Raw genomic sequence first — 12,342 nt, forward strand, 5'->3', positions numbered from 1 at the left:
TTTTGTATTTTTTTTAAAGATTTATTTATTTATTCATGAGACACAGAGAGAGAGAGGCAGAGACACAGGCAGAGGGAGAAGCAGGCTCCCTGTGGGGAGCCTGATGTGGGACTCAACCCTAGGACTCCGGGATCATGACCTGAGCCAAAGGCTCAACCACTGAGCCACCCAGGTGCCCCATATAATTTTGTATTCTTTTTCTAAAAAAGTACCTCTACAAGCTTCACACATATATTTAAAAAAATTATGGTAAGATATACATAACATAAAATGTACCATCTTCAACATTTTTAAGTACACAGTTCGGTGGCATTAAGTGGATTCACATTGTTGTATAACCATCACCACCATCCATCTCCAGCACTCTTTTCATCGCCGCAAACTGAAGCTCTGTACCATTAAACACTAACTCCTTATTCCTCCCTTCCTCCAACCCCTGGCAACACCATTGCTTTCTGTCTCTGTGACTTTTACTACTATCTCATAAAGTGAAATGATACAATATTGGTCTTTTTTTGGACTGTTTTATTTCACCTAACACTATGCCTTCAAGGCTCATCCATGTTGTTATCTGTATCAGAATTTCTTTCCTTTTTAAGGCTGAAATGTATGGATATAGCTGTTTTATTTATCCCTTCATCTATCATTGGATCCTTGAGTTGTTTTCACCTATTGGCTATTGTGAATAATACTGCTTTGTGCCCATGGGAGTACAAACACCTGTTCAAAACCCTGTTTTCAAAGCTTTGGATATATACCCAGATGTGGAATTGCTGGATCACAAGGTAGTTCTATTTTTAATTTTTTGAGGAACCACCATACTGTTTTCCGCACAGCTGTACTACTCCTACCAATAGTACAATGAGGGTTTCAGTTTCTGACATCCTTGCCAATACCTATTATTTTCTGTGTTTTGGACAGTAGCTATCCTGATAGGTGTGAAGCCCTCAATATATTTTTAAGTTCTGGCTGGGATTTGGTTTTGCTGAGCAAGCATTTCTACAGCATTATTGTTTCAGTTCTTTTCATGGTCACTGCCATGGTCATGGGTGGAACATGGCTTAGCCAAGCCTTTCAGTATTGCTGCTCATGCTTCTGAATAGTATTGGTTTCTCCTTTTCTATCGAAATCCTTGGCATCAGTTTATTCAAACTTGCTTTTGAGTGATGTCACAGATCTCAGGTTCGTGGGTTTATTGTTAATTTCTGTTTTTAGATTTTATTGTATCTACATGCATTTATCTTTTCCATGAGTCAAAAGGATCTATTTTGCTTACTTATTCATTCTACCAAGTGCCGGAAACTTTAAAGTCAGTCTGTCTAATGTCTGGGAGACATGAAAGCTGGTACAGCTGGTACTGCAGGACCTGTTGCTAAAACACTGAGCTTTGTCTTTACTGGCTGATCTGTAGCCACTGCCTGGTAACTCTGAGCACCTCCCTCTGCCTTGGGATCATCTAAAGGGTTAATGGCTAATGGTGAAGGGGGCCTCCAGGACTGTGCTTAGAAGGGCCCCTGGGCTCTTGAAATTCTTTTTGGCTCCCCATTTTTATTTCCCACTGGGCTCTGCAAACTATGAAGCCAGCCTGGAACAGATGATGTAGTGATGGCAAATTAGGTTACCAGCCCTCAACAGAATCATTGCCTTTTTAGACACTGAGGCTTTTTCCCAAGTGAAAGAGCGATTCTGCCTTAAGGTTTCCTCTGGGTGCAATTCAGGGGATGTCACACCAGATTCCCTTTGGCTTTGCTCTTCCGCTATTTATCCTGGCCAACATTCTTGCAGAGCCCAAGCCTGAAAAAGGCATTTAGAGATCAACATTTTTCTGCTATGAGAAGTGGTATATTTTTAAGAGACCTAATCCTTTTTCTAAGGTCAATTTCCCCCCTGATTCTTACTTATTTTGTTGTTGAAGGCATCCCCTCTTCTGTTTAAACTCTGTATTTTTATTATTTTTAAAAGAATTATGTAAATTGTGCTAAATTAATCTTTTTCCTTTTTCTTTTTTTTTTAAAATAATTTATTTATTCATGAGAGATAGAGAGAGAGAGAGGCAGAGACACAGGCAGAGGCAGAAGCAGGCTCCACGCAGGGAGCCTGACGTGGGACTTGATCCCGGGTCTCTAGGATCAGGCCCTGGGCTGAAGGCAGTGCTAAACCACTGAGCCACCTGGGCTGCCCAATCTTTTTCCTTTTTAAAAAAGATTTTAAAAATTTATTTTTTCATGAGCAACACACAGAGAGAGAAAGAGAGAGAAGCAGGCTCCCTGGGGGGAGCCTGATGCGAGACTCGAGCCCAGGATCATGATCTGAGCCGAAGGCAGATGCTCAATCATTGAGCCACCCAGGTGTCCCTAAATCTTTTTCAAGGGAAACTGGATTTTGGATCCTGTTTCTTTTCTTTTCTTTTCTTTCTTTCTTTCTTTCTTTCTTTCTTTCTTTCTTTCTTTCTTTCTTTCTTTCTTTCTTCTCTAAACCCAAAGTGGGGCTTGAACTCAGAATCCTGAGATCAAGAGTCCCAAGCTCTACTGACTGATCCAGCCAGGCGGCCCTTTTGGACGCTGTTTCAACTGGCCAATTTAGGTAGGCTTTTAAATAATTAAGCAGAATTCCTGCCTGATTCCTGCTCTATTGGCTGATTGAAAAGCCTTCCTTACAATGGAAATGATTGAGGACAAAGCTCTAGTTACTTCCTCAGATATGGCCTTATTACACCAGTCCCATCTTACTCGTTTGCAGAGATCATAAGTTACCTAGGAACATATCCCTATTTGTGTTTCTATACTTCATCTGTGACATGAACTTTAACTTATTCATATTGCAGGAATATTGTGGGAATTCATCTGATGAGATCAGAATGGCTTCAGCAATAGCACTTTTAAACCAAACTAATGGTTACTCATTCACCATTATTATATATGGTCGTTATGTGATTATATCTAGTATATCAAGAGTAGGTTCTTGATATTCAATGATATTAAAGGCAATTTTCACTCAACATCAGTCACCAACTCTGTTTTATTAAATGATGACATGACTAACTTAGGCGTTGTAATGTAGGCCCAATAGGGTGTTAATGGTATTCTGGACTATATGTTACAGACCAAAAATGAAATGAACAAACAATTTGCTCTTTTGGTGTCACTCAGTCTTTGTAGATTACCAACAATGTTCACAAACAAAACTGCTAGTGATAAGCAGTTAAAAGAGGATAAAATTCTGCATCTAATTCAAAGAGAAAAAGAAAGAGAAGTTGGTGATAGAATATCTTGTTAGCTTTGGGGTAGGTGGTTTCAACTCACAATCTAGACCCTCTCTGTGTATATAGTAGACAGCTCTCACAATTTCTTGAAATACTTCCTAAGTATTTAATGGCTAATAATTATTGATCATTTAGTCCCTCCCTCGCTTTTTTTTTTTTTAATTACCTTAGTACTTGCCTCTACCAAAATAGTCTACCTTTTGCTTACTTGACTTCCACTTTGTCTCCTTCACTAGAATAGAAGCTCCACAAGGGCAGAAATTTTGATCTTTCAAAAACCATGCTATCTATTCTGTGCTTAGAATTGCACCTAGCACATAATAGATGCTCAATAAATGTTTGTTGACTGAAAACACTTGTGTCAATTAATAAAAGATGAGGATAAATGTAATGTTCTACAGAAATAGTTGTTTCCTAAAGCTATCTCTAATGATTATTTTAAAAATTTTCCATACACACGACAATAAAAAGAGTAAACAATTTTTATTTTGATGTTAGAAAATGACAGATCATTCTAAATCATCTAAGCAATATGTCAACAACTCAGAAAAGAGTCAAAAGTCAAAATAGGATGAAAGCAAAAAATCTGAGCAAAGAAATCCCACATGGTTGCCCCTTTCTTTCATAATCTATAAAAGTTGATGGAATCATTTTACTAACAATTCCTTACATTTTGTTTCTGTATTAGAGCTCAGCTATTCCTTCACATTTAACGATAAATTTTCATTTATTCAAGATGGATATTGATGCAGCTGGATTTCTTTTCTCTGTTTGTTGAGTGGCAGAAATGTTGGGATTGGGGTGAGTGAGGAGAAGGTACTGGTTAATACTTCCAGCAACCTGTAGTTTTGCAGAGAGAATAGGCTAGGACAAGAAGCTGTTTTTGTTTTTTAAGATTTTATTTATTTATTCATAAGAGATGCACAGAAAGAGAGGCAGAGACATAGGCAGAAGGAGAAAGCAGGCTCCATGCAGGAAGCCTGATGTGGGACTCGATCCCAGGACTATGGGATCACGCCCTGAGCCAAAAGCAGATGCTCAGCCGCTGAGCCACCCAGGTGTCCCAAGAAGTTGGTTTATGGCACCGATGGCTCAGAGTTTTACTTCTTCCCTACCCTCATAACACAATGTAATTGGCAAGAATTTGTGGGTTTAAAATTTTATAGAGAGAAATTACAGAAGGTGCAGGAGCTGTCCCTGGGTCTTACTGTTCAGTAAACTACCAGGCTGAATGAAACCACTCTATAATAAATGTGTTTTAAACATTAAAAAATACAAGTGGTGGGGTGCCTGGCTGGCTCAGTCAGTAGATATGAGACTCTTGATCTTGGGGTTGTGAGTTCGAGCCGCACATTAGGTGTAGAGATCACTTAAAAAATGAAATCTTAGGGGCACCTGGATGGTGCAGTCCATTAAGCGTCAGACTCTTGGTTTTTTGCTCAGGTTATGATCTTAGGGTCATCAGATGGAGCCTCAAATTGGGCTCCAAGCTTAGCGTAGCATCTGCTTGAGATTCTCTCTCCTTCTTCCTCTGCCCCTCCCGCTTGTGCTCTCTCTCTCTCTCTCAAACAAATACATATTTAAAAATAAAGTAAAATAAAATCTTAAAAAAATATAAGTGGTAAGATAAAAATATTTGGTCCTATTTTCTTTCAGGGTAACATCACTGTACTTTACATAGTTACTCAGGTCACTCTATGCAACCAACTCTATACAAATATTTGGTTGCAAATGGACACAATCTGGGCAGTTTGACAGATACAACTCTAATTGTCAGACTGGTCTGTGCAAGGTTCTTTTCCCCCATCTCTTATGTAAAATATCTGTATTTTCTCATTTAATATATGGAAATTTCTTTTCACACTTTTTTTCTTAGTGTTTTCCTTAGTTGTCCTTAGTGTTTTCCCATATTTTATCCTTTGCACTATTGGACAAAACTGACCCAAACCCAAAACACACCGATTGTTTTTGAAGAGCTAGGAAGCCTCATGTTTCAGTGAACTTCAGTGTGTAAGAAGTGGCAGCTCTGATATTTATTGGTGTTTGTAAAGTGCTCTCTCCCTGGAATAATGAACACATAGTAGGGTGTATATCCAGGTCCCCCAGCACTGTGAGTCTTCCTCACCAGTCAGACCAGTCACAGAAGTTCAGAAATGAACAAGTTCACTCTTGTGGAATTCTTATTCTCCACTACTCCCACTAAAACGAGGTACAGTAAATTTGGAAGAGCTGATCATGAACTGTGACTTCTTTTCTTCTGAGTTCATTTGCCTACCCAAGGCCAGAACTATTTTGTTTCTGGAAAAAAGAGGAAGTTCTAAGCACTTCAGAACAAGGTCTTTACTTCCCTGCAGTCACCAGGATTACTCCCCCCAATATTTTTTTTTTAAGATTTTATTTATTTATTTATGACAGACACACAGAGAGAGGCAGAGACACAGGCAGAGGGAGAAGCAGGCTCCATGCAGGGAGCCTGACATGGGACTCGATCCTGGGACTCCAGGATCACACCCTGGGCTGAAGGCGGCGCTAAACTGCTGGGCTACTGGGGCTGCCCTCCTCGCAATATCTCGACTGGACTAAAGAGCCTTGAACCTAGACCAGATTCATTTTCAGTTGTTCATTATGAAGGTGGAGGGTAGGATTTGAGACTTTTCCTCACAATCTCAAGGTAATAGATGGTTAAACTTAGGGAAACCCATAGTTTGATACACTATTCTGTAAAGAGTGTTATAGAGTATTTTTAGGGATTTCGATGGAAGTCAGACAGTATCATCTCTTGAAAGGATTTCTGCAATTTTTTTAAAAAAATGCAATTTGGATTCCTTGTCCTAGAAAAATAGTGACAAACTATTGATGCTGTCCTTTAGTTTATTTAAAGATTTATTTATTTGAGTGAGAGAGAGCATGCATGCACACACATACACACACAGTCACAAGTTGGGGGAGAGGCAGAGGGAGAGAATCTCAAGCAGATTCTCCACTGAGGTGAAGCCCTCAGACACAGACATGGGGCTCAAGGAAGGGTTTGGTGCAGCTCTGCCCAGGGGTCCACCTCACAACCCACGAGATCATGACCCATGGGATCATGACCTGAGTGGAAATCACAGGTCAGACCCTTAACTGACTGAGCCACCCAGGTGCCCCTTGATGGTGTCCTTTAAAGAAAAGGGAATAGAATGAATCTGGCTGGTAACAAATTCTATTTTAAACACCAGTGTCTTTTCTTTTTTCTAGCTAATATAATTTAACTAATTTATTATTAGTTTTGTAGCAAAGCAACTATTTACTATACAAAGTTCAAACACGAAACGATGTATTATGCTATAGTCTAAAACAGCTGAATTATAAATATTAACAATTATAAGAAATATAGGAGACAACTGGATATGGTAATAATGACTTCATATTTGAAAGGAAATATCCAATGGTATTCTTTTAAGTGCACATGACGTATATTTTGCCACAGTAAAAAAACTCGGTCTATTCATCAGATTTTAAGAAACCTCAGAATTTTATTATTAAAAATATCGATCTCTAGTAGTGCCTTGTATACAACAGAGTTCAACACATTTTTTGTAAAATAAAGGGCCCAAGTTGTATGAAAAAAAGTATGATACTAGATGTCTATTTTTTCTTTTTAGAGATTTTATTTATTTATTCATGAAGGATACAGAGAGAGAGGCCGAGACATAAGCAGAGGGAGAAGCAGGCTCCCTGTGGGGAGTGTGATGCAGGACTCCATCCCAGGACCCTGGGATCACAACCTGAGCCAAAGGCAGATGCTCAACCACTGAGCCACCCAGGCACCCCTAGATGCCCATTTTTAAAAATTCAATCAATGCAAGGATAGAATAAAAAAACGAAAGCCCCTTTCACACTTTTCTGGATGCTATAATCCACAGGACTGGCTAGTCTTTATAGGTTATTTTTTATTTATACTAGAAATGGATAGGCTTCTTCAAGATTTACCTGGAAAAGATTTAAACTAATTATGTCATTAAGACACATACAAATCCTAAAGGCAAAGCTAATAAGGAAATGATGCAGTAAGACGTTATCTTTAAAACATGGGTAATGTTTGAATTATAAGTATTTGGGTGTGGTACAGTCATTTATATGCAAATTTTCAAACCAGCTGCAATTACATTTCATCTTTACTACCTACTAGTGTCATCCTCAACAGAAAGAAAAAAAAACAAAACAAAACAGAAAGAAAGCTTCTTCTTATAGTTTCGGAAAAACAAAGATGAGCTACTCCCTGAAGCTAAAATAGATGGATGTCTCTTCCACCACACCTTAAACATTATGCATCTCTATTCCACACAGTACCCTTGCCTGGAGGTGATGCTCATCCTTTTATAAAGGTGTGACACCTCTCTCAGGAGAGTTTACGCAGTAGTAAAAACTTAGACAGTCCTAGGTCTCCTCTGATGGGGATTAAAAAAAAAAAAACCTTTGGTAAGTGTATTAGTTTCAAGGAGTGCTGTAATAAAGTACCAAAAGCTGGGTAGCTTAGAACAACAGAATGTATTCTCTTACAGATCTGGAGGCTAGAAATCTAAAATCAAGGTGTCAGCAGGGCCATGCTCTGTCCAAAGGCTCAAGGGAAGAATCCTTCTTTGTCCCATCCAGCTTCTGGTGGTTGCCAACAATCTTTGTCATTCCTTGGCTTGTAGATCCATCATTCCAATCTCTGCCTCTGTTGTCACAGAGGTTTCTCCTTGTGTGTCTGTGTCTCTTCTCAGAAGGACATCAGTCACTTTGATCCAATATGACTTCATTTTATTAAATTTTTTTTTTTTTTTTTGTAATCTCTACACCCAACATGGGGCTGAAACTCATGACCCTGAGAACAAGAATCACATGCTCCATGGACTGAGCCAGCCAGGCGCCCCCAGTATGACCTCATTTTAACTTGATGACATCTGCAAAAATCCTATTTGCAAATTAAGGTCACATTCACAGGTATCAGGGTTAGGATTCCAATGTCTTTTTAGGAGACACAATTCAACCTATAATAGTAAGGAACAAGTTTCTGTTCAAACTAAAACATGAGAAATGTCCCATTTATTAAAACACTCCACCAGGAAAAAAAAAATAAAAGACTCAGCTCTGGGTTGCTGGGAAGATCCATATTCCATGAGCTTAGTTCATATATTCCATGCCTCCTTCTTTGACTATTAGCACTTGAGGGGTACCTGGCTGGCTCTGTCAGTAGACCATATGACTCTTGATCTCAGGGTTGTAGAATTGAGCCCCATGTTGGATTAGAGATTATTTAAAAATAAAATCTTAAAAGAAAAAAGAAAGAACTTGCCGTTGATTAGACACTACACTGTCAGTAATGGGGGCGCTTGGGTGGCTCAGCCAGTTAAGCATTTGCCTTAGGCTCAGGTCATGATCCCAGGGTCCTGGGGTGGAGCCATGTCAAGCTCCCTGCTCAGCAACGAGCCTGCTTTTCCTTCTCCCTGTGCTGCTCCCCTGGTTTGTGCTCTCTCTCTCTCTCAAATAGATTAAAACAAACAAAAAATTCCCAAACAAAGAAAAAAAAATACATTGCCAGTAATTACTGTCAGCACCCTACACATCACCCTCTGCTTCCTAAGTGAAATTCTACTCATTCTAGAATCTAATGAGTTAGCAAGCAAGCATGGAATTTAGAACTAGTAGAGACATGGATGAAATTAGGAGGTTTGGTGGAACCCTTCACTTTCCAAATATATCTGCTCTGTTTTTTAATATATATATATATTTCTTTAAAAAAAAAGGCAAAGAAAGAAAGAAAAAAGGAAACCCCACAACCTGTGTGTTGTTTTTAATTAAGACAAAAAAAAAAAAAAACCCATAAAAAACATACAAAAAAATAAAAAAAACCCACCATAATCTATTTGCTTTCTATGGAAGTAGATATGGTTTAGTGAGCCAAGGTAACATAGTGGGGTAAAAGTTTGTGCTGTCTGGGACTACTTCAGCAGGAGTTCGCAGCCCAAAGGGAAGTCTTAATTTAGGCTTCTCAGACTAGGATCTAACAGTTTAGGTAAGAAGGGAGCTGACATACCCCCGGGTAGCCCAGACGCGTGAATGCGGGGTAGGACTGGTCATACAGAACAGCACAAGTTCCCCCTGAAGGGCAGGGAGATGTGGGTCCGCATCCCCCTTACCTCGTTGGGGTCACCCAGTTCTCCTCTTGAAACAAGGGAGGGCTGGGAAGCGTCTAAGCTGTTCTCTTAAATCTCAGAAGAGGAAATGGGTTGGTGTGCATTGTTTTTATAATCACACATGAGTTGTTTTGCGTATCTTCCAGCCCGTCAGGCTCACTCAGTGCCACATCCTGCATTCCAACCTACTAGGCAAACACCCCAACCCGGCCAGCTTCTATTGAGCGCTAACTGCATGCCTAACCTCCAGTGTCACTATGCGCCAGACCTGCCCATTAAGTGTGAATCGGTGGTGTTTTGCTTTCTGCACGAGATTGATAGTTTTCCCCACCGCTTTAAGACCCCCAGTTAGGCCAGTGTTTGGCTTTCCGCAGGGGCAGGACGCGACGGGCGGCCTCCGTCCAGGCGGGGATCACGGCCGCGAGGACCCCGGGAACTCGGGCTGGAGCGTCCACCGCGACTCCGGCGAAGGCCTGCCCTAAGCTGCCCCAGAGCGCGGCGGAATCCGCCCGGGCAGGTAAGGCGCTGTCCATCAGCAGGCGGTGGGCGTGGCCCGCGCAGACCGGCCAATCAGCAGAGCCGCCCTAAAGACGGGCTCCCCGCCCCGGGGCCCGCCCCAACCCAAACGTCTGCGCATGCGCCCGGGGCCCGGCGCAAACTCCCCCGCCTCCCCGCGCGCCCTCTCGCCGCCGGGGTCAGAGAAGGGGGTGAAGCGGCCTGGGTGACGAGGCCCCTCAGGGATGGGAACTGGGAAAGGCCGTGGCTGTCGCCGGCAGCCGCCCGTTCGCGGGCCGCGTTGGGCTCGCAGGCCGGCGCTTCTGGGTTTCCCGGGCTCGGCGTCCCGCGGTCCCGGCCGGCTGCGGAGGGGCGGCGGGAAGGCTGGGCGCGCCCCTTCGGCCCGCGGGACCGCAGGTCGCCGTCGGTGCTCACTCGGCTCCAGAGCTGGGCGAGGCTCGCAAGTTTCGGTCTCGCCCGAGGTGACGCGGCAGGTCGCCGCCGCGGGCCGGCATCCCCGTGGCTCGCAGCGGCGGTCCCGGCCTGCGCCGCCCGGGCGCTCCGCACCGGCCTCGCCTCGCCGCGCCTCGCCGCGCCTCGGGGGCCCGAGCAGTGCCGCGGCGCCGGGCCCGGACGGGGCGCCGCTTCCCAGGCCGCGTGCGCTCTCGGTCCGCGGGAAGGCCGCCTCCCCGAAGCCTCCGAGGCCCCGGGCGCACGGGCGTGGTGCCGCCGGCCGCGGGGTCCCAGCTCGGTGCCGCCGCAGCCCGGGGTCGTGCGCGCTCGGCCTCCCCTCGGGGCTTCGCGGAGCAGGTCCCGCCGCCGCGTGCCTCCGCCGACCTGCCCGTCCGCCCGCCCGCCGCGCCGCCCCGCCTCCGCCCCGCCCCGCCCCGCCCCGCCCCGCGCCGCGCCGGACACCCCGCCCCGAGGAGGCGGCCCGGCGAGCGGCCGGCGCGGGAGCCCGCTGGCATGGGGGTGCCGCCGCTGCCACACTCACGGTCGCCCCTAGCGAGCCCGGGCGCTGCTCCGAGCGCGGGGGGCCGCGGACGCCTCGGGGGGCGCCTCGGGGGGCGCCTCGGGGCGTGAGCCGGCGCGGAGGGCGCGGCCGCGGGGCGGGCGGCGGCGCGGGGAGCTGCGGGCGGGCCAGGCCGGGCGCCCGGGGCGCACCTGGCGGCGGCGCGGCCGGGCCGGACGGCGGGAGCGGGCGCGGCGGGGACGGCGAGGATGTCGCAGCCGCCGCTGCTCCCTACCGCGGCGGAGACTCGGAAGTTCACCCGGGCGCTGAGCAAGCCGGGCACGGCGGCCGAGCTGCGGCAGAGCGTGTCGGAGGTGGTGCGCGGCTCCGTGCTGCTGGTGAGTGCGGGACCCGCGGGAAGGGCGGGCGCGGCGGGCGGCCGGACCCCTCCTTCCACGCTCCTCCAGACCGGTCGGGCCCAGGCCGAGCTGCACGACCTGCTGGGTCTGCAGGACTAAGAGGTGGTGATGGGGACAGGAGAGAAGGGAAAACCCTGTAGGGCGGCAACTTCCATCTCCCCACCTCGAGTCTGGGGGGTCGTCTCCCCACCGTTGCACCCCTTCCCTCCTGGGAAATCTCTAGGGAGGCAGATGGCCATCTCCCTCCCTGGATGGGGGAACCCCCCACGCCCCCGCCAAGTTTACCTTCCTCTGCCACACGGGGCTTTACGCTCCGTTGCCCCCCATTCCTCCTGCAGCCCCCTCCCTGCTCTTCCGGTATTCCGGAGGGTCTTGGCACCTGTGACCTGGAGGGCTGCAGGGGGGTGGGCGAGTGGGGGCTTCCTTTTCCAGTCGGTGACTCAAGGTAAGGGGTGGCCCTGCGCACCCTTTGGGTGGGCTGAACTCCAGAAAGGAAGCGGTTCCGCCCACCCCCTCCCCGCCGTCCGCCCCGAAACCGGCTTCCTGAGGTTTGGCCTCCGCTTACCAAGGGTTAGGGGGCGTGATAGAATCCCTTGGTAATTTCAGCATTTGTGCAAATTACTACGAAGTTTGGGGATTTGCATGCAGCAAGTGAAGAAGACAGTCCCAATGTTCATCTGGTCATAGCAGAACATCTTTAAAGAATTGGCCCCGGGGTGCAGGGAGATGAAGTCTTAAATCGACTTTTCCTTAGCCAGAGCTGGTCCTGCTATATTTGGAAACGTAGTACACCCAGATCACTTGGATGGTGAGGGAGAGGAGCGACTTTGGATGGCAGCATGTTTTCCCGGGCAGCTGGAAACTTTTAGCTGCTCCTTGCATTGTTGTTGGCGTTTGTTTTCTGGAAAGGGGCTTGTTTGTGGGCGGGTGATTCGTGCTGGTTGTTGGAACCGCTCATCTTCCTGGGCCGTGGAAGTGATTCTCTGTGCTTTGTGACGCTGTGTGTGGGGTACTGTCCCGTTGAGTGTGGGACCCTTGAGACAGGAGCTGGGC

The 12,342-nt window shown here is 46.3% G+C and overlaps 1 protein-coding gene across 6 annotated transcripts in view; it reads left to right on the forward strand.

The window, feature by feature from the left end:
* Window positions 1–11,110: 11,110 nt before the first annotated feature.
* DOCK9 (dedicator of cytokinesis 9) overlaps window positions 11,111–12,342 on the forward strand; it is a 279,512-nt gene continuing 278,280 nt past the window's right edge. For 3 of the 6 annotated variants that reach the window (XM_077855103.1, XM_077855109.1, XM_077855120.1), the window contains exon 1: window positions 11,111–11,268. In XM_077855103.1, the coding sequence (XP_077711229.1) occupies window positions 11,140–11,268 (129 nt within the window). In that variant the 5' untranslated portion in view covers window positions 11,111–11,139. The remainder of the gene's footprint in view (window positions 11,269–12,342) is intronic. The other 3 variants (XM_077855124.1, XM_077855129.1, XM_077855131.1) reach the window with 1 other exon arrangement.

The sequence above is a fragment of the Canis aureus genome, chromosome 17 (genome assembly GCF_053574225.1).
Source record: "Canis aureus isolate CA01 chromosome 17, VMU_Caureus_v.1.0, whole genome shotgun sequence".
NCBI lineage: Eukaryota > Metazoa > Chordata > Mammalia > Carnivora > Canidae > Canis > Canis aureus.